Raw genomic sequence first — 27,151 nt, forward strand, 5'->3', positions numbered from 1 at the left:
AAATAATAGTTATGCTCTATATAGTAGTTATACTGTGACGTACAAGAAACTGTTGAATTCTAAAGAATATATGTGTCTGTTCTTTTCATTGCAATTATCATTCTTTGTTTTAGAAAAACCTCCAATAACATTTGAAATTGTTCCTTTTATAATCCAAGTACACAGAGAAATGACATTTATTTATTTAGCTAAGTCCAAAATTAAAGAATTTCAACACACATTTCTGGTTTGTTAAAGTTCGATATTCTTCGCATTGTATAAATTGTTTAGTTGAAATAATTAAACAGTTTATTTTTAGAAATTATGCAGTAGTACTGAGTAGCAATGACTTAATTTTTGTATTATATTGCAGCGATAAGTTGTTTTTTTTTTTTGTGAAATTTGTTTTTTAAACAAGTTCAAATAGAACTTTCCACAATTAAAACAAATGTTTAGTATTGCAAATTTACAACATGTTAATGAGAGAACTTTTGTATCATAAAGAATTTTCGTTTCACCTCTCTAGTTGGGGGAACTTTCTAATACAAAAGTATTAAGTACTAAATAGTAGTGGGCTTGTGGGACAAGATAATGTGTTTGAATTAGGGTTCCTAATTTCCGAGACTTTTTCCCTTAACGGAAGGAAATTCAAAAATCATTTCATTCCCGGGAATTTTTTATACTAAATTAAACCAATATTTTTTTTCGAATAAATAGTCTTTTGATGCCTTTATTCTGACTTTTACCATTCTGAATATTGTAACATTAAGAAGAAAACTTATAAAGAAATTCTAAAAATGTCCAAAAAAAAATATTCCTGAGAACCCTAGAAATATTAAGCGTTTTCTAACAATTAAAAGTAATTGATTGATAATGATAATATTGTTCACTTTTATAGTGTTAACTAGACATAACCCCCGTCTTTACTAGTCATATATGGGCAATTCCATATCATCGTACGTGACATTTGTACGCCTATAGAGTGGAATAGATTTTGCAAAAATAAGAGTATCTGAAAAATAATTTGGTCTTTATGTTCCATTTAGAGGGTACTATATTTTAAAATAATAAAAAGTTCTTTCGAAATATTGTTGTCCAAAATATTGAGCGAAATAAGGGTATATCGTACGTGAAATAAAACGGAACTCATTTTGAGGTACATGTAGAAATATGCGAAAATTTGCGAATCGTGAGAGGCGTTATGTTTTCTTTTAATTTCTTACACTAAACGAAATATTTTTCTTATATACAATCCGTCATTTTTAAATAAAAACAATCTTTGGATGATTTTATAGTAAATAAAATTTAATGTTCTGTAATTTTCTGTATACAAAAAACTAAAACCATAGACAACAACTAGATAGGTAACTGAGAGCCAAAAACCTAAGTCTGTTGTCAAAAACCTAATTCATGAGAATGTATTTTGTTATTGTATCACCCGTATGTGTGAAAAGAGAGTAATTTTTCCATATATATTACTCTCTCCTTCCGTTCTATGTGTTTATTCTATGACTAAAACAATTAATAGAAAATATACAATTTGACAATAGCAAAACAACAATCAGAGTCAAATTCATTTCATACTACAAGCTAATTGGGAGCCTAGTTGTCGCCGCAATTTTAGCCTAAAACATTAAAAAATTAAATATAATCAGTTTAAACTAATGTTTTTGTTTATTATTTTCTTCTATTCAAATCATATTGAAAACAAGTTTCAAAGGTTTTTGTTTTTTCAGTCGTGGTAGCGATTCTCGTGGAATTGCCCATATATATTCACACAAATACGAAATTTCTTGTGCACACATTAATTTATTTCGTGTGGACTATACTTGTCCATGTTATGTTCTTGTTCGATACATTTTGTCAGAACATTTGTTCCCACAACTATGTACAGTGGGGAAGTAGCACTTTATTCATGTTAAATAACAGTGGTCAACAGAGCCCCTTATGGGGGTTGTGCGAAATAATGGTCCATTCCTTACAATAATTGTCAGAGCAATTAATGTTGATATTAAACTTATTTATATCAACTATTATAACAATAACGTTATTAATACGAGTTGTATGTCGATCAGAGCGCTACAGGTGGAAGACCCTATAGGAGGTCTCAGGTCAGTTATGGATCGAACTATAGAGAAATTTATTGAATATTTTGAATTATGTATATCATTTAGATCGGCTTTAATATTCACCCCTATTATGTATGTCATAATACGTCGACATCACTTTGTAGTCGTTGTCACTTCGAGTCGACATCGACATCAACTCGACGCTAAATTGGTATTTACTAACAATGTTGTGTTGATGTCGACTCGTTATCGATAATCTAAAAGAAATAAGTATCATCCCTATGCATTTCGTGACAGCTGTTGAATTTTATTTATTATTCTTATAAAAAATGCCTTTTTCTATTGGATTCCAGTGAAACAAACAAATCCTTAAGCTTCAATGTAATGAAAAGAAGCTATGATTTGAATATTTCGAACACCGGCTTCGCTAGTAAATATATCATATGCAGCCGGCACACGGCCGGGCGAAATAATTTTTTACACTATGGTAGTACGTGGCAGGACAAACTTTTTTTATTTTGTTTACAATAGATAACTTCGCTAATAGCAAAATTTTTAAGTGATTTGAACCATGTTTAAAATTAATTGAAATAAAAAAATGAATAAAAAAAATAATTAAAAGAATAAATAAAAATAAATTGCAGCTCTAAGTTCTGCCATTACGGTTTCAACTGTTGATTTTATTTTTTTTAATTTCTCTAATCGCAACTATTTTTAATTTTTGTATGAGTCGTTGTCAAATATCATGTCGACAGAAAATACTCGTTTTCAGTCAATGTCGACTTTAACGCGCCTTAGAAAATTTCAAATTGCTGTCAATAGTTAACAATTGTTATCGATATTGACTTCGCAAATACCATTTTTGTGCCGTCGACGTGACTTAATGTCGACAACGACATACATAATAGGGGTGATTAACTGATTTTCTAAACCAGTCCTAATATGAGGGGTAGAGTCAATTATGGACCGATCTTTATAAAATTTGGTATGAGAATTGAGATTCATATAAAAGTCAATTATGAAAATATAAAGTGATTTTCTGAAGGCGGCCTCATATGGGGTCTAAGGTCAAATGTGGCCCGATTTCCACCAAACTTTGCATCATGATTTCTTGCTAAATTTGATCATGTTTACTATATAATTAACATTTTTATAAGTAGATAAATGCAATTCCGAGGAGACATTTGTATTGGGGCTACTTGAAATCATAGACCGATTTAAACCAAAATCAATAAGACTCGTCCTTGGAACTAATAAAACCTAAAACCATAGAATAAACGCATAGAACGGAAGGAGAGAGTAAAATATTACTCTCTTTTCACACATACGAGTGATACATAAACAAAATACATGCAATACATTCTCATGAATTAGGTTTTTGACAACAGACTTAGGTTTTTGGCTCTCAGATACCTATCTAGTTGTAGTATAAAAAAACACTTTTAATAATTTTGGCAAGCTTTTCGGGTCAAATACTTCTATGTACGCCATTTTGTTTGCTTTGTCAAGACATGGGATAATGGCGAAAGTTGTCTTGTCATCAAATTAAAATAGCATTTTATTATTGTAACACATCAAAAATTACACTAGAAACCGAAATCTTTGTTGGACTTCTGATTTCATCAAGGTACAAATATTACAATATATTTCTTTAATATATTTAGTAAAACTTTTGGAAATTCTAACTTCAATCTTAAGCTTATTTGGACCATATCGATCATATAATACACACATTTAAATAAAAATAAAAACAAACTCCAATTACTTTAAACAAATAAATTAATTTTTATTTAAAAAATCAAAAAAAAAAAAATCATGAAATAAATAGTTATTGAATATAAACTAAAAAACGTTGCCACCAACAATGATGATTTGACTATAGTTATATTCCTTTAAACTTAAAATACCGGAACGAAAATGCATTGGAGTTCCCTTGTATGTATACAGGTTTCTATCATTACCAAGCTATGGTAATGCCAGCAGCTTCTTGAGCCTTCAATTCAGCCACAATAAATTCGCGGAACTCCTCATAGGACTGATCAATGTCAATGTTATGGATAATTTTCTGGAAATTACCAGGTGTCAGACCATAGGCAATTTCAGAGGCAGCAGCATCTAAACGTTTCTTCAAAGTTTCCTCGGTTTCGGTGTTACGTTTGCGCAAACGTTGCTCCAAGGCCTCCACAGAAGGTGGGTTATTGTAGATTAAAATAGGATTTAAATCGGTCTTCTTTACCTGCTCCACACCTTGAGGCTCAATATCCAAAATACAAACTTTGCCGGCATTTTGTACCTTACGCACTGCCTCCTTGCTAGTGCCATACATGTTGCCACTAAACGTAGCCGACTCTATAAATTCACCATTGGCAACGGCCTGTTCCATTTCCTCGTGACTCACGAAATTATAGTGAACACCATCCTCTTCGCCGGCCCGGGGTTTACGCGTTGTGTGCGATACACTGAAGCCAAAGGTATTGGGATATTCAGCGAATAGCCTATTCAGCAGAGTACTTTTACCAGAACCCGAAGGTCCACATACAACTACCGGTCTGGGTCCTCGTTTAGCCATACTGCTAAATAGTCTATTGGCAATAAAAAGAACGCTAATCATTATTAAAAGTGGTTATGCAACGTTGCTGCTTGGAAAGAGAGGTGAATTTAAGTGAGATTATTTGAGATTTTAGGGGGTTAATGATTGTTGTGTTGCTAGATTGTTGTTGCGGTTAGAGTTGCAAGTATTAATGGTGCAACTATGGACTAGAAAAAGAGAGAAAAGACAAAAGAACAGAACAGGGTTCTAGTTGTAGTGCTGCATAAACGTGTAAAGGTGTAAATAGTGCTGGGGCCGAATTAACGCATTCATGATCGAATGAACTATCGTATCGAAATATAATTTCGATATCGTAATTATAACAAAATGTACTAAATTTCATGCTCGATATCGAATACCGTAATCTGAAATAAGAAAATTACGTTCGATTTTTTTTTACTCGATATCTAATGTGATAATTCGGCCCCTGGTAAATTGAGTTACGATTTACTAATCGAATGTTTTATTAAAAATCTGATCAAATGTAAGAGTAGGCACAAATCGCCAGAAATTGTTGTTTATAAACAAACGATTAGTAATTCTTTAATCATTGTAGTTACTTAATACCCATTACTCAGTAGTTTACCAGCACTAGTTTTTAACGAAAATATTAGCAAGTGATGAAGCATAAAAGCCAATAAATAATGAAATGAAAGCAAATAATGAAGCTATGAAAATTGAAAACAAAAAATATATCTTTTAAAATGCAACAAATTTGTTTGTTAAGAAAAATTATAAATAACAGATTTTTAATTTTAATAAACAATAAAATAATAGAGAATTTTTTGAGTTTTTTTTACAAAAAGGTTTTCGTAATATTTACCTTAAGAAAAGAATATCGTCCGGCTTGTATATATTTTATATATGTTTGTGAAAGAAATGTTTAACCCTCTAACCGGCAAGGCTGCCTTTAGGCGGGGTATGTTAAATATATTTAATGCTGCTTCATTTGCTTATTTCTCCCGTTATAACGGTAAATATGTGAAAAAGACAAACAATTTACTTATTGTGATAAATATGAACGTGCACTTATCATTTGATTTTATTTTATTCCAACTTATTTTTTTTTTATTCAAACAATAACCTGGTATATTTTTTTACCTCAAAATAAAATTGGCCGGTTAGAGGGTTAAGGGAATAGGTCCTTTAATTTTAAAGAAAAATTTCAGATTGATCTACAAAATTTCCAAAAAGGCAAAGTCACGATTATAAAAAAAATATTATTTTAGAAAGGTCAGAGCTGACTCTTTTATGGAAAAACTGAATTTTTGAAACATCAAAATCACAAAATCATGAAATTTCAGGTTTTTAATTAAATGTTATTCTGAAAATTGATAGTATAAATTTTTATATTTAAAATAGTCTTAAGGTTTTCTATAATACCAAATACTTATAGACAATGCTTACATCTGCCTTTTAGAAGACTCACAAACCTTGGCTTCTCTTGAAATTTGTAATAGATATGAATTGAAGAAAAATTTTATCATTTATAGAATCACTAGGGAATTAGTTCTATAAAGAATGTATTCACAAAGGAATGAAATCAATACCTTGGGACTAATAAGGAATTGAACCTATGAATTCTTAAATGGAATGGTAAAGAGATAAAATTTAATGTGATTTTGAAAATTGAGTTAAGAATTAATTCTTTCGGAACTTTGTTTATGACATGGAACACCCAAATTCTCATATGTTTTATCAATATATGAGATATGCGTTCGAGAACTGTCAAGCGGAGCACCCGCTTTCGGTTTTTAGTTTATTCAATAAGCTAAACCGTTTTTAAATTACGCGAATATATGTTGTGCAACCTCCTACATTTTTGAAATAACGGTATATCCCAAAAACAAGAGCTAACCTAAAAAAGCGTTAGCACCACTGGATTCAGCGTACTCGAATTAAGTTAACACACCGAGTGCCCCGCTTGATAGACAAAAAATTGTCAGCACAGTGTAATCAGCAAAATCGGTCTATAAATGGAACGGGAAGTTTTGCTTTACTTCATTAATTTGAAAAAAAAATTGCCACTGAAGCACTACAATTGCTCACCAAAGCTTATGGTGAATGTTCTACATCGGTTTCAACGTGCTAGAAATGGTTTTTGCGGTTCAGAAGTGGTAATTTTGGCAGGGAAGACAGAGATCGCCCAGGCCAGCCAAACAAATTTGAAGACCATGAATTGGAGACATTACTCCATATATATTGTTGTAAAACTCAACAAGAACTTGCAAAATCATTGGGAGCTACTCAAACATCAATTTCAAAACGTTTGCTAGCAGCAGTGTTTGAAAGACGATTTTGCATGTTCGAAATGATGCTTGAACGCTATAAAAGAAAATAACTTTTGCACCGAATCATTATTTGCGTTGAAAAATGGATCCATTACGATAAACCGAAGCGTAAGAGATCAAAGCCCGGCCAACCAGACGAATCGACACCAAAACCAAATATCCATGGCGCTAGGGTAGTTATCTGTATTTGGTAGAAGCAAATGGGTTCTATCTATTATGAGCTACTGAAATCTGGCCAGACCATCACAGGGAACCTGTACCGAACGCAACTGATTCGTTTGAAGCGAGCATTAGCCGACAATTCCCAGAATATGAGGCCAGACATGAAACCGTAATAAGTATTTAGAATTAAGTGGTTTGGAAGATTCGCCTCACCTCCCTACCTTACTCCGTCAGACTACTATTTGTTTCGATCGAAGAAGAACGCTTTCTCTGGGATACACTTCTGTTTGGAACAGAGTATCCGATATTCGCTTCATTCGTTCTTGGCCTCAAAAGATGAGCAGTTATTTTGGCTTGGAATCCATATGTTGCCAGAAAGATGAGAAAAGGTCATAGCTAACAATGTCCAATACATATTTTGAATAAATTTATATTGTACAAATGTTTCAAAATAAAAGCTACAAATTTGAAATAATCCAGAATTTTTTGTTCGATATCACTTTAAATCCACTTTCAAACGGCCCCAAATCTTGTCAAATCAATATATAAGATATACGTTCGTTCCATAAATATCTGAGATTGAGCATAAACCCACTCACCTTGATATTAGGCAATTCGGTTAAATTGCGCAAAATCTTAATCTGCACACTGCTGACTCATTTTATTAGAAAAACATGACGAATTTTTTTTCAAATTAAGAGCATTGGATATGGTAAATTTTAGTATTTGTTTGAATTCAATTAAAATGGAAGCAGTAACTATAGTTATATGTATGTATATAAAAAGTAAATATATTCAGGGTTCGTTGAAGTCATATTCTTCATCTTATAATGAAAACAAGTAAGAGAGCTATATTCGGCTGTGCCGAATCTTATATACCCTTCACCAAATTATACTTTAAAATAAATTTTTTTTAAATATTTTTAGGTAAACAAAACTTAATTGTTTTTCAAATTTTTTTTTTAAATTGTTTTTTCCAAATTTTTTTAAAAAATTTGTTTAAAAAATTTTTTTAAAAAAATGTTTTTATTAGCTTTTAATTTTTTTTTTTTTGGAAAAAAAATATTTTTCCCGATTTTGACCAATTGTAGGTCCAACTAACTTTAGCCTTATCTACATCGTTGCAATGGACTTTGAAATATCTATCATTAGATATCCATATTGTCTATATTAATGACTTAGTAATCCAGATATAGATCAAAAATAGGTCAAAAATCGAGGTTGTCCCGGTTTTTTGCTCATATCTCCGTTATTTATGGACCGATTTTGCTGATTTTATATAGCAAACTTCTCGAAAGCATGTCTGACAGAATTATTGAAGATTTGGATCCCGAAGATATCTGGAGTCTTTAGAAAATTGATTTCAACAGACAGACAGACAGACATGGCATAATCGACTCCGCTATCTATAAGGATCCAGAATATATATACTTTATAGGGTCGGAAATGAAAAATGTAGAAATTACAAACGGAATGACAAACTTATATACACCCTTCTCACGAAGGTGAAGGGTATAAAAATAACAGCTAACTGCTATTAGTTAGTGATTTTAGCTTTAAATTTGGGTTAAATGAGTCAAAATATATGTATGTATGTAGAATGGACTCAGCCAAGTGATCGGACATTAGTTATGTCAAACTTCATATATTAAAAATTAATGAATTCGCCTGTATTTACTTGAATTTGCCACAGCTATTACCTTGTTAAATTCGCCCTGGGTGTGCGTAACATTTTTGTTAGAAAATAAAATAAAAAAAAAACAATGGAAATATTAACAAAAGTGAGAGTAAGAAATTAAAATTGTTTGACAACACTATATTAAATTGTTTTGACAAACGACATGTCATTTTTGGAAGTGTCATAAAATTGTCAAAATTACACATACAGATTTGGAGTTTTATTACCCCATTATATTGTTATATTTTTTTCATAAAGCTGTAAAATTATGTAAATGGCTTTTTCTGATTATTTTTGGTAACCCACCACTTTATGGCACTGCAGTAATATACATATGTATGTACATAATTGTAATTATAATTGTGTATATATAAAATACAATTGGGGTATTCACACGGTCTACTATTTGGTCATATTGTCATAATGTCCTAATATATTATGATAGTTTAATCAAATTTTTGTTTGAACTTGTTTATTGTTTTGTCATAAAATAATATTTTTTTTGTTTAAAACACAACAACAACTATTATAATATATTATAATATGACTAATAGCAGACCGTGTGAATACCCCAAATATAAAACCATAAATGGTTATGTATTTCATGATTATACAAAATTGTATATACATAGTAAGTAGTGCCAAAATTAAACATTTAGAATTCTACTAAGCTAGAGACATGGCTATTATATTCAAAATAAACTGACTGTGAATTTTGACGTTTAACATATTTTAAATTTAGGTAACTTTTAACCCCTTCTTTGGAACCCCAAAGTAAATTAAAATCCCAATTTTTAGTTTTCTCTCTATCACCATAAGGTTGATTAATTTGAACTTGTAACTTAACTAAACTAATTCCTAAAAAAAAAAATATTTCTGTTTTCTTTAAGATTAAAATATGAATTTAAATTGTTTGCTATAACAAAATGAAATACTATGACATGTCTGCATATTTTATTTTTATATACAAATTATTTATTAAGCAAAAACTAGAACGTGGTAACAATGTTTAATTGTTAAACACAAAACCCACTGAAAAGTCTGAAAAATCTCATGAAAATGAAAATATTTTTAGAAATTTTCACAAACAAAAACAAACAGAGAAATTTATCTAAATTATGGAAACAAAAAAAAGATAAATTATATATAATTAATGCTTGTTATCTATCGCTTTAGACAAGTCAAAGTTCACTTCACCACTAAATTATAAGAATAGTAAAAGTTTTCATTTGCCCTTAATTAAGTAAAGAAAAAAAACTTCAAAGTTCCGAAAAAAAAACTATACCAAGAATGAAAAGAGCTTTGTTTAAAAACAATAATTACTGTGTGTATGTAATGTATTTAGTTATTTATTTATCTATATTGTTATGATTAAACCAATTAATAAATTTAATGGCACAATACGAGTAACATTTATTGCACTAATAGTGAGACCCAGGGGGTGAAATAGGAAATACACCCCCCACAAAACCGAAAAGTTTTAATAAAAAATGGAAAAAAAAACTGTAAAATACATTTTACTTTATTTACATCCCCCTCCCCAAATGTTGCTTTGAATCAGTGGTTGGCATAAAGAGAACTTCAAATGATTTAAGATGATCACATTATTCGATCACCGTCAGATGAAATTTTTTTTTTTTTAAATAAGACCTTTTTTAACAAAAACCTCTATTTTAGATATTTTGTATGCTTAGATTTTTTCGGGCGCTGTATTAGCGAAATTTGTATGTAAATGCAACAGATTTAAATACTCGAGCTGGCTCCTCATCCTGTAATATTCAAATTAAGTAAAAAGATAATAATACAACTTATTTAAATATTTATTAATTTATTTATGAGTATAAATGTATATACACAGCTGGCAAAAATATAATTGAGTTAAATACAAACACGCACAAAATGCTGAGACATCAAGTCTAGCTAAATGAAATTTATATACTTTGTTATACTTCTGAAAATATCGATTGTATACCAACAGAAATGAAAAAGAATAAATTCTTCAGAATTATATTTATTCAGAATTATATTTAACTGCAGATAAATTTGAAGAAATATAATAGAAATATTATTCTATATAGTCACTAAAATTACTTATTGTTTATTTTGAAGAAAACATATTACCAGAAACTCAATTAAGTTGGTAGATCATCAAACAGTATGTGGACAGACTTGCCTCCATATTCGATCCTTACCAATGGGCTTTTTATTCGAGATTCTATTGAGCTCTGAAAAAGTGTGACAAGGTGAAAGAAAAAACTTAAACTATGTATGTTTAAACCTGGGAAAAATGCGAGCCAGGGAAAATCGTACATTACAAAACCCTAATGTTACCGATCATCACTACAATCTCTAGCCATCATATGCCACATTATCATTAATCGAATTAAATCTAACAGAGGACTTCAACTAGCAAAGGCCTTGTGAGAAAAACGGTCTTTGGACCGCTTAACCTGTCTTGACCTTTTGACACTGTTTTCATGACAGATAAATCACATATGGCTGATATGTTTTTCGAAAACTTTCAAACTATTAAATTCTATTTAAAGATTTTAGAATAATCTTCATTAAGACTTCAAATTTGGGTGAGATAATAGTTATCCGTAGAAACTATAAATAAATAAAAACTACATTTGTTTGACTTATATTCCTGATGAACTCTAAAGTTTGATGTTTTTCAATAGAATGACAACTATGAATACGAATTAAAGGATATTTATGTGGCCATGGGTTTTTAGACGTCTTTTTATTGGACATCAAGAAAGAGAAACATGGCAAAACAAAGTTTTGTTCCAAACCTTAATAACTTTAAAGTCACAAAAACTTCAACTAAAGTTGAAGAGGCCATAGAAAGTCAAACTTTCAGATGTTCTTGGTCCCTATATTCATGTTGATTTCGAAAGTCGAGTTCTAGACATCAGTACTACAAGTTTTGAGAAAATTTTAAATTCTAAACATCATTCAGTCCAAATGTACAAACATATTTAAAGCCCTGGCAAAGTAAACGATTTACTCTTACTCGTCCTGTGATTAACAAGGGCTTTACAAAACGCGCTGCTATTCGCACCTCGAGGTGCTGTCGCGGATCCGGAAGAATCTCTAGATGCCTCCTTGTAAGCACAAATTCGTATTTCTTATAATAGTTATAAACCGGCCAATGTTTAAATCTGGGAATGATTCGAATGGGGGATAAAATTAGCAGACAAAATCGGATAATATTAGAAGACATAATTTTTAGAAATTTCAAATTTGATTTAATCAGTCAACATCGACAACTGTTTTTTATTAAAATGCTTCAATGAAATAACCATAAAACACCATCTTCATGAGGTAACAAATGTTTTATCGGACAAAGAACACGTCATATTTAAATAAAAGTTCCTTCTGTGATGTCACTCCCTGTGATGACTCCCCCCAGATATGACATTCCCAAATACCATCTAAACGAGGTATCAAATGTTTTACCAGTCAGGTAATACAGCGTAATGTTCATACAACAGTTCCTTCTCGAATGTCATCAGTGGAGTCATCCAAACTTCGACATGACTTAAATGTCAGCCATTCATTCCATAAATCCATTTCCAATATCTAGTTCTTTAGCTTCATTCAAAGGCTTTTATTTAAATATAATTATTTCATCGTTAAATTAATTCATAAAAGAATTCATTCAATCTTTGAATTATTAAATTTTTGTTAATTCAAATCTAATACAAATTGAATTAAAATATTTTTTCTTCTTTAAATTTTGTTTTTGTTTTGCATTTAATCATTTACAAAATGAATTGAAAAAATTTTCTAAAAACTTTTTGTAATAGATTTGAATTGAAGACAAATTTAATCATTCAATCGAATTTTAAAGCTAATTTGTAATGGATTTGAATAAAAGAAAATTTGAATGATTCAATAAAGAATTAATTCTATAAAGACTGAATTTTCAAAGGAATGAATTCATTACATTTGAAGTACAAAGGAATTAAGCCAATGAATTAATTCATAATGTATTCATTAACTGAATAGTTAAGAGATCATATTGTTACGAAATTGTACTTGAATTCAAATATAACGATTTTAAGGGCTGATTTAAAAGTAGCATAATGCTTTCAAATAACAGTGCTGTAATAGCAAACTGTAACATATCTGTGGGCATTATTAAATAAAAGCTTTCAGTTGATTTGATCGTAAGTTGGCAACGCTGTATTCGAATATTCAGTTAAAGAACATTGTAGAAAGTACACCACAGATGGCGTATGTATTAGTAAGATCTAGAATATTCGAACTTTGACAGTTAAAGAGCAATCTAGAGTGCAGATGGCAGTGTTATAAATAGTGGCAGAGGTTGCAGTCGAGTTTATCAGAGACGCTTTTCAAATAAACATCAACTGAGTGCCTTAAAGTGTGTTGTGTTTTTCAAGTAAATTCGTGTACATTATAAAGTTTGTCTTTATTTCTGCGAATTTATAAACGTGTATAAAAAAACACTGAGTGACTATTTAATTCTGTTTTTGTACATTTTAACAATTTTTTAAACTACTAAACGGCTTTTATTTGCAATCAAAAGTATCCGGTTTATTTAAAGGAAATAAACCAAACGTTTTGAAAAGGTTAAAACGTAACAATATTTATTATTTCGAGCCATTGATACATATCTATGTCCACGATCATTTTGATCGCTGCTCGTGAAATGCAGCTGCCGTAAAAGAAGAGCTTACAGAAGCATGATAGAACACTGTATGGTTGGTTTACGTGGTAGTTCACTGCGTGCGATCAAGTAGAGTCGAAGGGACCCCGTTTTGACAAAACCACACTAAACGTCAGATGTAATGTCGTGAGATATCTCACTAGGTCATTTAGTTTAGAACTCACCTCAATATGTAGTTGCCCATGAATTTATGCCTCTTCACACTCAGAACTGGGCATTCGAAGAGAAGGTGGAAAATCGTTTCCTCTTTTTCCTTATCCTTACAGCTACGACAATTGTCGTTAAAAGAGAGTCCCAGGCGATTCGAATGCTTACCTAACGTCCAGTGCCCCGTTAATTCTGCCAGAAACCTTGATATATCCCTTCTATTCCGGGTTATCAGTTGCATAGTTAATTTGTCATTAAATTTTTAATTTGTAATAAATTCGAATAAAAGACTATTTGAGTGATTCAATAAAGAATTAATTCTATAAAGACTGAATTTTCAAAGGAATGAATTCATTACATTTGAAGTACAAAGGAATTAAGCCCATGAATTAATTCATAATGAATTCATTAACGGAATGGTTAAGTTATCATATTTTTTCTTTCGAGCCATACACGATCCCTTTGATCGCTCATGAAACCGAGCAGTCGTAAGAGTAGAGCATTCAAAGGCATGTGCATGATATACAGCCTTTGAATGCTCTACTCTTACGGCTGCTCGGTTTCATGAGCGATCAAAGGGATCGTATATGGCTCGAAAGAATTTGATAACATTTCGTACTTGACCACTTTTAACGACATTCATACATATTCATGACATATGAATGACGTACGTAAGTCTAGGACAAGAAACGATCAGGATCAACTGAGACCAGGAAGGAGTAACAGGCTTAAAACCTGGTCCTTTCTGAATCGATTCATCCCTTATGCATTTTCTCTTAACTATGACACCCGTCCTAGTTAACTGTCTCATCAACCCAACTCCACTACGTCCAATGGATTAATCCAGTTGAAGTAGCTCAAGTCTTTGGATCAATGCAGAATACTAGATTAAATACTGTAAAACAATAACAATTTTCTTTTTTTCCATGTAAATGGAGTCATGATCAATACATCCCGATCACGATACAGCAAATTTACCCATTTTTGTTTCAACTTAAACCTAATTTCCTTTCCACAATGATTCCATACATTTAAACAGCTGGCATTAACACAACTACAGATAGATAGACAACAAACACATTAATAACCAACAATTTATTTGTATAACAACGCAGTTGTTTTTCAGTTTGTTTTGAAAATGTTGTAATAAACCGGCAAAAGCCGTCATAACAAATAATGGCCAAAAGAAAAGGCTCACACAAACTACAAAACTAATGTATTTTAAGACTAATTAAAATAGGCGTTTTGGTAATGAACTTAAAAGACTACAACGAATGAGCAACTACAAAGAAAACTTTCTTTTTTTCAATGTTGCCACAAAATAATCATCACTGTAATGCGAGACATATTTATGAGATAAAACAAATGAAAACTAATTAAATAAACCAAATAAAATATGGCATATATGTATGCAGTTACAACTAATGAATAACTGAATATTTTGAAATGAAAAATGTGTTTGTCATACGTATGAAAACGCACAATATTGCCTTTAATACTGAACACCCAGCAGCAGGAAAATCGATATGTGGTGCTGCTGCCTGGTGAACAAAGCAACACAACCCAAAAAAATATATAAAGAAGAAAGAAAAAAACATCAACCACTTAAGAAAAAAAAATCGTAACGAAACAAAATACCAAAAGGAAAATTTGTTGCCATAGATTTAAAGGCAGCTAAAGCAAGTACCGTACGGTACGGCAATATAGGAGAAGGCATTTGAGCCCAGTTCACATAAGCCACAAACAAATATGGGCAATTCCATATTATTGTACGTGACATTTGTACGCCTATAGAGTGGAATAGATTTTGCAAAAATAAGAGTATCTGAAAAATAAAGTTCCATTCAGAATTTTAAAATAATAAAAAGTTCTTACAAAACACTGTTGTCCAAAATATTGAGCGAAATAAGGGTATATCGTACGTGAAATAAAACGGAACTCATTTTGAGGTACATGTAGAAATATGCGAAAATTTGCGAATCGTGAGATCGTTTTCTTTTAATTTCTTACACTAAACGAAATATTTTTCCTATATACAATCCGTCATTTTTAAATAAAAACAATCTTTGGATGATCTTTTAATAAATAAAATTTAATATCGTATGTGACATACCGTACGTGACAGATTTGTCTCTTATAATAAAACAATATACATACATATATTCTGTAAATATATGTATACAAAAACTAAAAAAATTAATAGAAAATATACATTCGGTTTCAATAAACAATTTGACAATAGCAAATGAATCAGAGTCAAATTCATTTCATACTACAAGCTAATTGGGAGCCTAGTTTTCACCGCAATTTTAGCCTAAAACATTAAGAAATTAAATATAATCAGTTTAAACTATTGTTTTTGTCTTTAAAATGTTGTAATATGATCTAAATACTTTCACATAGTAACATTTTATTATTTTCTTCTACTCAAATCATCTTGAAAAAAAGTTTCAAGGGTCTTTGTGTTTTCAATCGTGGTAGCGATTATCGTGGAATTGCCCATATGTCTCTAAAGTCGTCTATAAATATCGCTGCTGCAAACAAAATAAGCTCAACTTGCTAATGATTTAATTACCAGCCATATAAGGATTGTGGGTTTTCGTACTTCAAGTATGTGGCTTGTGAGTTTCAAAACCAAACAGAAAAATAACGGTAATGTTATAGCCTTAATCGGCAAATGCAAGTATACATACAAATACAATCACACTCACATACAAATAGATATAGACAAATATTTCAAACGAATCGAGGTACTAAATAACTAAATATCGCACCATACATAAAAGGCGTGGTAATGTCGGTACGAAAATTAACCAACAAAGTACCGGAAAATCCATAATCTGAAAAATGTTCAAAACAAAATTATGTATGTATGTACATTGTACAACTACATACATTTTCAATCCCCTTAAGTATAAATTATTTGAAATATCTATGACTACATAGATACATAGATACATAAGGTAAAAATAGCCAAAATTAAAATCAATTTAAATCAAACCAACATACCTTTTTGCACAATTGTTGTTAATATATGTAAACTGAATTCAATATTTATTGATTCTTAAGCTCAACGTGTTTTGAATAATTTTCTTTCAATATTAATAAAATCTTTTATTATTTTCTTTTAGAAATTCTCTTCTTTTTTATGTTTGCTATAAATGAAAAATCCAATAGATACAACAATTGTAGTATTTTTCCCCACACAAGCTTTTTTTCACCCTTCGTTATAACACAGATTTGAAAGATAAAAAGAAATTTTGTGATTTTCTTTCTTTTCTTTTTTAAATTTTGTTATATTCTTTTTTTTGCAGTTCACTAGATTTAAATATAATTTTGTTATTTCACCCTTCTGTTTCTTATTGGTTTCGGTTAATAAACTTTGAAGATATTGCGTTAAACAGCTGAAATAAACGTACTATACACAACCGCGTCCGACACTAGACTGTTTTTAAGCTTTTGCTGTCACACTCACCAAAGGTGGCAAGAAAAGAAAATTCACACACTCTGAATATTGTGTTTTAAATGTAATAAAAAAAATATCTTTTGGATGCGCTTCAGTGAAACGTATAAAAAAAGTATCTACAACATTTGTTTGGCTCTAATGAAAATCCCCATAAGAATTCTACGCTCTTTCTTTTCACAGCGAGTGAATTTCTCTTATTGAATTTTCTCTTTGTAACTGCAATTTGCAGCATTGCCAGTTTTGAAATGTGTTTAAAGTGGTTGTTAGGGTGACCACTTAAACAGTTTTTAATGTGAAGAAAATGCTCTTTACTTATTTTGTTTGTAATGATAAAATTGTGCTTCAACTTTCAGATAACAATAATGGGTCAAGTATAAATTATTTTGTGTACAACTTTTGTTAAGTATTAACAATCGATTGCATAAATTGTATTTAAAAGCAAATTCGTTGTTGAGACAACAACTGTAGTACAAAAAATTCTACAATAAAACACAATAAAGAGAAATAAAATCATTCGACAAGGCATCAGAACTTACCCGTTCCAACATTTTTAAAAAATTAGTACACAGGTTCTTTACCCTAGGTCTTCACGTAGCAATATTCATTGCCGCAATTGTCAAGTTTGTTTGCGTCCATTAAATTTGCGATGTGTAGACCGCAATTGCCATATGTAGCAATCAATTGAGCAACGATTGCTCTACTCAATGCTTGAGCAATTATTGCTAAGCAATATGCTGTCGTCAGTTCAGTTGTCATTAATGTAAAATTTCTTCTTTATATGATTTGGTGTGTTTAATGTTACGAACGTTTTCGCCACCTAAATCAATTAGCAATCACTGTGCTGTTGTTCTGCCTACGTTTTTGCAATAAAATTTGCTACGTGGATACCTAGGGCAGGCGCGGATCAAGATGGGATGAAATAGGAAATTACCCCCCCCCCCCGCAAAACCGAAAAGTTTTCATATAAAAAAGGAATAAAAAGAAAAATGTAGAACAAATTTTTATCTTTACCCTCCCCCCAAATGGTTGACGTGGATCCGCGCCTAACCTAGGGTTATGATCATACAAAATTTGTCTTTGCTTGTCTTTTATCGAGATACTAAACTCAAATTTTATAAAAAAAAAAACAAGTAAGAGAGCTATATTCGGCTGTGCCGAAAAATAAAAATTTTAAATATTTTTAGGTAAACAAAATTTATTTTTTTCCATAGTTGTTTTTTTGCATTTTTTGGAAATAAAATTTTTCGAATTGTTTTTTTGAAATTTTTTAATATTTTTTTTTAAATTTTGAATTTTTTTTTAATATTTAGCGAAAAAAAACTCTGGTTAAAAAATATTTTTTTCCGATTTTGACCCATTGTAGGTCTAACTTACTATATGTATATAGCCTTATATACGTCGTTGCAAAGGTCTTTGAAATGTTTATCATTAGATATCCATATTGTCTATATTAATGACTTAGGTCAAAAATTGGTAAAAAATCGAGGTTTTCCTTATATCTCAGCCATTTGTGGACCGATTTTCTCGATTTTAAATAGCAACCGAGCCGGAAGAATTCCGGAGAAATTGATGTATGAATCGCGTATGTAAGTTATTTGGGAGCTTCGGAAAGTTGATTTAATCGACTCCGCTATCTATAAGGAACCAAAATATATATACTTTTAGGGTCGGAAAATTATATTGTGGAAATTACAAACGGAATGACAAACTTCTCACGAAGGGTATAAAAATGGTGTAAATTCAATTTCAACGGCATATAACTTTTTAACCGCTTATCCATTTTTTACAATATTGGTCTCATAGTAATGCTTATGTAGTTTCAATATATTTTCCTAAAAATACTTTTCTTTAGAACACATGATATTGACTCAAAAAATTGTTTGAACAAAGGATATCTCAAAAAAGATACTTTCCATTTTCAAAAGTTTTTTTTCTCAGCTATAAACCATACAAAATTCAGAGTGGGACCATGAGGGGATCTCGAGATAAACATTTTCTAATATATTGAAGAATAATCAAAAAACTTCAAATACATTTGTAAGCATATCTTTGTAAGAGTTGTCCGATTTTTATAAACTTAGTCTTATACAAAATGTAGGGCCCTCATTTGTTTAAATATGTCACCAATCTTTAACACATATTCTACCGGTCAGGATGCACAACGTTATGTCGAAACAAAAGTACCTTCTGGGATGTCATTTGAGTGATCATCCAAACTTCAGCTCACCTGAGACTTGTCATACAGGACATGCGTAACCACCATCTTCACGAGGATTCAAATGTTCTACAGTGGTTTAGAAACTTTTTATTGTCTGGCATTACAGTGATTATTTTGCGGTAGCAAAAAAAAAAGTTTTCTTTCTAGTTGCTCATTAGTAGTTAGTAGTGTTTTAAGTTCATCGCCTATTTTAATTATTCTTAAAATACATTTAGCTTTTAGCCAACTTTGTAGTTTGTAGTTTCTGTTGGCCATTATTTGTTATGACGGCTTTTGCCGGTTATTACATTTTCAAAACAAACTGCGTTTAATATTGTGTTAATGGCAGTTTTATCCAATTTTATCCAATATCACCAAAAACCCTTTTCCAAAATATAACAAAAGTACATATATTTTAAAAAGTACATATATTTTAAAATGTATATTAGGCTGGATCGAATTGTATGGACGATCAAAAAGTAAAAGAATCTTATAGCAGAAACGCAATCTACGGAAAATTCTTTGAAAGTTTCCTCAAGAAACCATAGGTCTAAAATCAAATCCTATCTTACGCATTTCGTTTTTTATCCAATAAAAAAAAAACATTAAAAAAAATACTGAAATATCATTGAATAAAAGACGAAATGCGCAAGATAGGATTTGATTTTAGACCTATGGTTTCTCGGGGAAAATTTCTTAGAATTTTCCGTAGAATGCGTTTCTGCTATACCATTTTTCGTGAAAAAAAATCGGCCCACCCTAATGTATATCCTTAAATTTTGTAGATTATTATTTTAATAATAGATCATAATGTAAGGATGAACACGTTCCTTGAAAATATCATATTATTTTGAATGTCTATATAGATTTTTACTTATTTATACCCTTCACCTTCGTGATACATATATACATATAAGTTTGTCGCTCCGTTTGTAATTTCTACAATATAATTTTCCGATCCTATAAAGTATATATATTCTGGATCGTTATAGATAGCGGAGTCGATTAATCCATGTCCGTCCGTCTGTCTGTACGTCCGTCTGTCTGTTTGAAATCAATTTTCTGAAGACCCCAGACATCTTCGGGATCCAAATCGTCAATAACTCTGTCAGACATGCTTTCGAGAAGTTTCCTATTTAAAATCAGCAAAATCGGCCCACAAATGGCTGAGATATGAGGAAAAACCTGGACAACCTCGAATTTTGACATATATCTGGATTACTAAGTCATTAATATAGACAATATGGATACCTATCTAATGATAGATATTTCAAAGACCTATGGTATATAAAACCATAGGAAGTTGGACCTACAATGGGTCAAAATCGGAAAAAAAAATTTTAACTTGAATTTTTTTTTTTCACCAAACAAACATTTTCAATTCGTCACAAAAAATGATTTCCAAAAATTTTTCCTAAGACTCTCCTTATAAACCAGGGCACACTTAGAAAGGTGACTGCGATGAAACAGCTGATTATTTTTTTTATTCAGTTTGAATTGTCAATTCACTTGTGTGAACTGTAATTGTTTTTGTAAAAAAGAAGATTTTATATAAAAGCAGAATCCGAATTTAAAGAGCTTAAATTACATGATTTTAATAATTTAATGAATCAAGACGTAAAATGTTTGTTAAGATTTTTGAAAAAATTTGTGAAATTTTTAATGTTAGCCGTCCGCCAATGTGTATAACAGCTACTTGAAAGATTTCTATAAACCTATACTAAAGAATTATTAATGTTAATTAAGCCTGATACTTGATTTTCCCGAAATTGTAACATTGTTGGTCCGAATTTGTATACGTACGAAACGTTTGCTAAATTGTTTTTGTACATGACTTATTATTCGCAATATATGTAAGTCGTAGCCTTTTGCAAATCTTTCAGCCTTTTATAAGCCGATCTTCCAGATTTTAATTAGCAACCGAACCAGAACCATTCATGTTTCTAAGTTATTGAGAGCCTTCGGAAAGTTTATTTCAACAGACAGACCAACATCGAAATATCGACTACTCTATTTATAAGGATCGTAAATGAAAAATGTGGAAAATAATAACGGTATGATAATCTAGTATTTAATACTAGTATTTTATATAACACCTATTTTATAACATTAATTATTTTTATATGTGAATTCTTTATTGGATTGTTAGTTTTTTTCTAAAACTTCGCAAAATAAAACTACGTATTTTAATGTTTTCCGATTTTTTGACGATTTCAAAAATATATTACCGATTTTGACGATTTTTTAGTCCAATTTTGACGATTTTATACCAAAATTATCTGGCAACAGTGCTGACTGACAATCCTTATCATCTGCATAATTTTAAAAAATAGGTTTAACATTTGCACAGTCGAATTTAATGCGTACTTTTCCTCATCCTCTAGCTTATTTTTTTTATTTGACAGAACATTATAAGAAACTCAATGTAGATCGTAGAAAGTGACGTAGTATTAGGAGAGCCTAACCAAATATATCCTGATCATCTAGAAAGAGAGAAATCTCACAGTCATAAACATACCAATAGCAACTGATGTTACAGAGACCTCCATCAAAACGAAGCTTTTAAAAGCTTGCCCGTACGTGATGCTGGGAGGTCGAGATTACTTATTGGATTCAGTCATTGTTTCAGAAATTTCATACTATACATCCCCTGATAAATCGTCCTTTCTGGTATAATTTTGAGACCGTATTTTAAGATCTATAATTTCCCATAGCTTTTCTATGGGATTGAGATTGTATTTTACGATCTATAATTTCCCATAGGTTTTCTATTGCTACTTCAAAACACATACATCATTTGGAGTCATTGTCGTGCTGGAATCTTCAAATTAGGGGCATATCTTCCTCATAGTATTGGTACATAACTGCGTTTAAAATGGATCTGTCTCTATCCCAGTCATCGTATATTTTATGATATTAATTGTACCCACACCTTGCCCAGTTTTAGACTTATCTCTTATAGAAGTTTAAAAGTTTTAAAAGTTGAAAACAAATATGTGTTTGAAGATGTAGTTTTATAGTAAATATTTTTTTTTCAAATTTCTTTTTTTAATTTTTTAATATTTAAAAATTTTGTTTTTCAATTTATTGGTGAAAAAAAATTTTCTCCCGATTTTGACCGACTGTAGGTCCGACTTACTATGGCCTTATATACGCCGTTGCAAAGGTCTTTGAAATATCTATCATGATATCCATATTGTATATATTAATTGCTTAGTTATACAGATATAGGTCAAAAATAGGTAAAAAAAAAATCGAGGTTAGCCGATTTTCTCGATTTTAAATAGCAACCGAACCGGGCTATAGCAGATATATTGATGTATGCATGTTATTTGGGGGCTACATACAGACGGACATGGCTATATCGAATCCGCTATCTATAACTTTGTGAAAAATGTAGAAATTACAAACCCTTGTCACTCATGATATAAAATCACCGTTTATTGTTGGTGTTTTGTTTAAGCATTAATATTTTTACAAATAAAGCTTGAGTGTCTGTAATTCTCATTCACTCTTTAGCTTTTCTAAAGGGTTTTGGGAAAAGGTTTTCCGATGATCTGGTCTAAGCAAATGTTCATAGGAACTAACTTAACCTCCAGTAATAAATTTCAGTGAATTTACTAATAAATAAATTGGGAATTTAATACATACATAAAAACTAATGTCATTATTTTCTAAATCCTGGAAAAAGACAAAACATCAAAAATTTGGTTTTGTTTTCATCATTGTAGAATTAGCAAGGTACAATTATTAGAAAAGTAGTGTTCGCGTACTTGATAATTTGTAATAATTTGTACAAATTATCACTGGAAGTTACGGGATTCCGTTCGTTTACCTTTAAAAACTTGTAACGAGAGAGCAAGAGAGTGTTAAAAGTGACAGTTCGTAGATAGAGACCATGATATTTTTTACTGGACATTTTTTCTCCAGTAAAAAATATCAACATAAAATTGTGTTTAAAACATGTGATTGCAAATGTAAACAGAACTAAAAAGTTGAAAATTAATACAATATACAAGTTTTGCAAAGAAAAGAAGTAAAATAAGAAAAAACAAACGTTTTAAATTGATTTATAATAAAATACATATTATATTTTTTTAGATTGAGAGTAATTTTTTTTTACTCTCTAAAATAAAGTTACTGGAAAGTACGCGAACACACCTAAAGTATGTTCTCAATTCTACATTCCCTATAACGTCAAACAAAAAAAATTAAAAAATATAAAAAGGAAATGCCAAAAAAAATAATTGAATTTAAATTTTTATTACAAAAATTTACTAACAATTGAAGAAAAACTATATTTTTTTAATAAGTGTGTATAATTTCAGTTAAAACGTAACAAATTTAAAAAATATCGCGGTAACAAATTAAAAAAAGTTAAGTGATTAAATACATAGTTTGACGTTTAATTGGTGAACATTGGAAACTCTCTCTAATAATTGTACCTGGTAACTGATTGTACCATGGTTTTCATGAAAATTCTATTGTTTTTAAAAGGCAGAGCTACTCATACAAATTTTGGCGTTGATTTAATTATTTATTTGTATTTACAGCAAAAAAAAATTTTTGATATTTTGCTTTCCACATCATCACCTTAAATGCAAACGGACGTAACTACACTTTTAACTTTATACAATCAATAATAATAAAATCAAACGTCCGTTTGAATTTCTTAAATAAAGATGTAATTTTTGATCGCATGGGTCTAAAATGTTTGATAAATTTTTAATTTTAGTATAGTTACGTCCGTTTGCATTTAAGGTGACGATATAATCAATCATTTAACGCAGGTATATAGAAAATAAAGTTCTAAATCCTACTAAAAATATTTATATTATTATCACGTGACAATATATATATACAGCCATATGCATAAATATTTACAAAAGGTTTATAAAACAATTATAGGAAAATTTTCATAAAGTTGTATTCATAAACGATTAATAGCTTAAATACCTTTGATAAACATTTGTTAAATGTAAAAATTGTATAGTAGGTTCGACCCTACTTTAAAACTTCTTTAAGGAATTCTTTTTACTTTTTATCTTAAAAAACAGGATTTTAAAGATAAATTTGGAATAATAGACGATACTATTGCAATTGCTAAACACAATTTCCACTCCGCTGGCGATTAATAGTATATGATTTTGTTTGATATTCCTCCCGCAGTGAACTACTTGAGGTGAACAAGTGAGTTTGATTGGCATTTTTGTCATTTACTTTTAACCTGCAACGCTATATAGTAATAAAATGTGTAAACATTGTGGAAGAAGGTCCACACAATCTAATATATACCCACTCCGGAATTATAACTGTGTGTTTCCACATAGAAATTCATTAAATTTTGTTAAAATTTAACAAAATGTCAATAAAAATAAATTAATAAAATCAATTATATAACAGTGATGTTTATTTTATCACAGAATATTCGTCATTCGAATACTTTTAATAATAATTGAAATAAACTATATAAAAAAGTTTGTACATTAATACATTTTAGCTTAACATAAATTTACTAGAATCAGATATACATTTTTTTATCTAAAAATTAGTTGTTATCATCAAAAATGTATTATTACTAAAAACAATTAATGAAAAAATGAAAATTAACGAATATTTTATCCTAATTGAAAGCAACACTAACAACAAAAAAGGGGTTGTTGTTGTTGTTGCTATCAATTCCGCGGTAGCAGGATACCGTATGAATGTCGTACTTGGAGGTCGCCCACCACCGATAGCAGACGCCGAGAAGGTTCTGCCGCGTGGAACAAGAGTCGTTCTGGCACAACTTAGATCAGGATGGAGCAACAGGCTTAATGCCTTTTGGTCTCGCATAGACCGTGCCGTCCTTAACTTATGCCCAGCATGTGGTCAGGGTCCTCATGACACCCTCCACATATTTAACTGTTCAGCCAACCCTACTTCACTCAGTCCAATGGATTTATGGACTCATCCTGTTGAAGTAGCTCAATTTCTTGGACTTGAACAACATGCAGAACCACCAGAACATCCAGATTGATTATTGTAAATTGTTCATGCTGCTACAACAACAACAACAACAAAAAAGGGCAAATAAATGAGAAGCATTGCCAGCTTAGACAAAAATCAGTACTTTAGTTATTGTGCCTTTATCAAACTTTTATGAATACAATACTTTTATAAATGGTTTTTAAAGCTAAAGTGTTCGTTAACAAAATTGTGTTTTAAATCTACAATAAGGTTTTTTATGCATATAGCCGATAGTGTTTTGCTAAAATATATTTATAAGAATGGCAAATCTAAACTTTACTTCTCTTTAAATTTTATTTAAATTGAATAATAGCTGTGTTCGAATATTTAATAGCAAAAAAAACCTTTCGAAGTAAAAAAAAAAAGATGCAAATAATGCAATCGTAGTTATAAAACATACAAATTTAATAAATATAAACTTAATAAAGCTTTTATTTATTTTGGACTACAATATCTTGATAGAAATAAATAGTAACAAAAAAAATGTTAACACCGATATTGTAAAGGATTTTTTTTTAAAAAACTCAACTGATTATACATATAATTAAATGTTAATGTACATATAATTACGTATTTTTTGCCACCAGAGGTAATCGCATCGCAATTTTATCTCTAATTATATTTAAATCTTCATACATATTTTATTTAAATTCAAAATTAAGTCGTTTACAAACTACGAATTTGTTGCATTTTAAAAGTTTTCATTCACCAAACAATTAAGTAAATAATGTACATACAACATAAAAACATAAATAAATATAGTATTGTTTGTAGTATAAAAAGTGTGTATTACCTTATTTGGTTATAAAGTAGCGGTGTTGGGAGGGGGTTACTTGACCAATTTCAAAGTGCGGAACAATTGGTGACTGCTCAGGTGCTCTGCTAATTTCTATTTACTTAAAAACTTTAACAACCTGGTCCTTAAATTGTCCTTGAATCTAGAATTGATAATAAAAATTGTCAACTATGATGTGATTAAGTGGTAGGTGGTCGATTTAGTTGTACCTTTAATAGAACTCCAATCCAATTAGTAAATTTGTTGTTGTTATTATGTTTGACATTCGCCGCAATGTGTTAGTTTAGTAGTTAGTGATGGTAATATTACGATTACTTGTAGGGTTTATGCGTATATCGACATGTTAGTGCACAGTGTAACCAATGTGGTAATAATTTGAAAATAATGCAAAATAAGCGCTAAAAACTACACGTTTATAGCAAAACTAATGATTTTCGATATTTGATGATTTTTTATGGATACTATAATGTCTCTTTATTTATTTATTATTTTATTATTATTGTTGCAACACGTTTTTAGTGTTGTCCTTCTTACAATCCGATTTTATAATTAATTAAAAACGGAAGTTGTAATTAAATCGAAGTTGGTTGCAGTTCGTAACAGCAAAGTGTCATTGACTGACACTTTAGTGTTGCCAACTATCAGACCACTACAATCTCGGCCGACCTGACAAAACAATCGACCTCGATTGTCATTCTTCTTCCATAAATTCATCCTCCAAAAATTCATAATCTTGATATTCAATATCCCCCTTCTCACTTAAACTACTTTCATCTTCTAAATATTGATAATTTTCATATAAGGAAGTGTTGCCTTCAGAGATCGATAATTCCTCATCTTCATTCTGTTCTAGCCACATGTTCATGCGGCTAGCATCAACTATACCTGTATATGGCATTTGCGTAATCTGACAATCTTCTATATCAGATACTATGTAACGGTCATTACCCAACTGCTTTTGATTAATTTTTTATTCAAACCAGTGGTGTTATCAACATTTTTTAATACTACAAAATCTCCTATTTGAAATTGTTTAGCTGGCTTGTGATGTTCGTCGAAATATTTCTGGTT

The 27,151-nt window shown here is 30.4% G+C and overlaps 2 protein-coding genes across 5 annotated transcripts in view; both read right to left on the reverse strand.

Moving 5' to 3' along the window:
* LOC135960996 (dihydropyrimidinase-like) overlaps window positions 1–17,141 on the reverse strand; it is a 56,666-nt gene extending 39,525 nt beyond the window's left edge. For both annotated transcript variants that reach the window (XM_065512441.1, XM_065512434.1), the window contains exon 1: window positions 16,622–17,141. The gene's annotated coding sequence lies outside the window, so the exon portion shown is untranslated. The remainder of the gene's footprint in view (window positions 1–16,621) is intronic.
* LOC135961008 (guanylate kinase) lies at window positions 3,844–26,374 on the reverse strand. Of its 3 annotated transcripts, none has more exons than XM_065512473.1 (3): window positions 26,290–26,374; window positions 26,078–26,222; window positions 3,844–4,651 (listed from the first exon to the last, which is right to left on the reverse strand). In XM_065512473.1, exon 3 carries the CDS (start codon window positions 4,615–4,617, stop codon window positions 4,006–4,008), a length of 612 nt encoding a protein of 203 aa, XP_065368545.1. In that variant the 5' UTR covers window positions 4,618–4,651; window positions 26,078–26,222; window positions 26,290–26,374; the 3' UTR covers window positions 3,844–4,005. The 3 variants fall into 3 exon arrangements, with proteins under 3 accessions (XP_065368545.1, XP_065368535.1, XP_065368526.1); XM_065512463.1 differs by having other exon boundaries at window positions 3,845–4,630; XM_065512454.1 differs by having other exon boundaries at window positions 3,845–4,805.
* Window positions 26,375–27,151: the final 777 nt, after the last annotated feature.

The sequence above is a fragment of the Calliphora vicina genome, chromosome 1 (genome assembly GCF_958450345.1).
Source record: "Calliphora vicina chromosome 1, idCalVici1.1, whole genome shotgun sequence".
NCBI lineage: Eukaryota > Metazoa > Arthropoda > Insecta > Diptera > Calliphoridae > Calliphora > Calliphora vicina.

Excerpts from the sequence above, each read along its gene's own strand:
- LOC135961008 (XM_065512454.1), bottom strand. The coding sequence starts at position 4,659 with ATGATTAGCGTTCTTTTTATTGCCAATAGACTATTTAGCAGTATGGCT.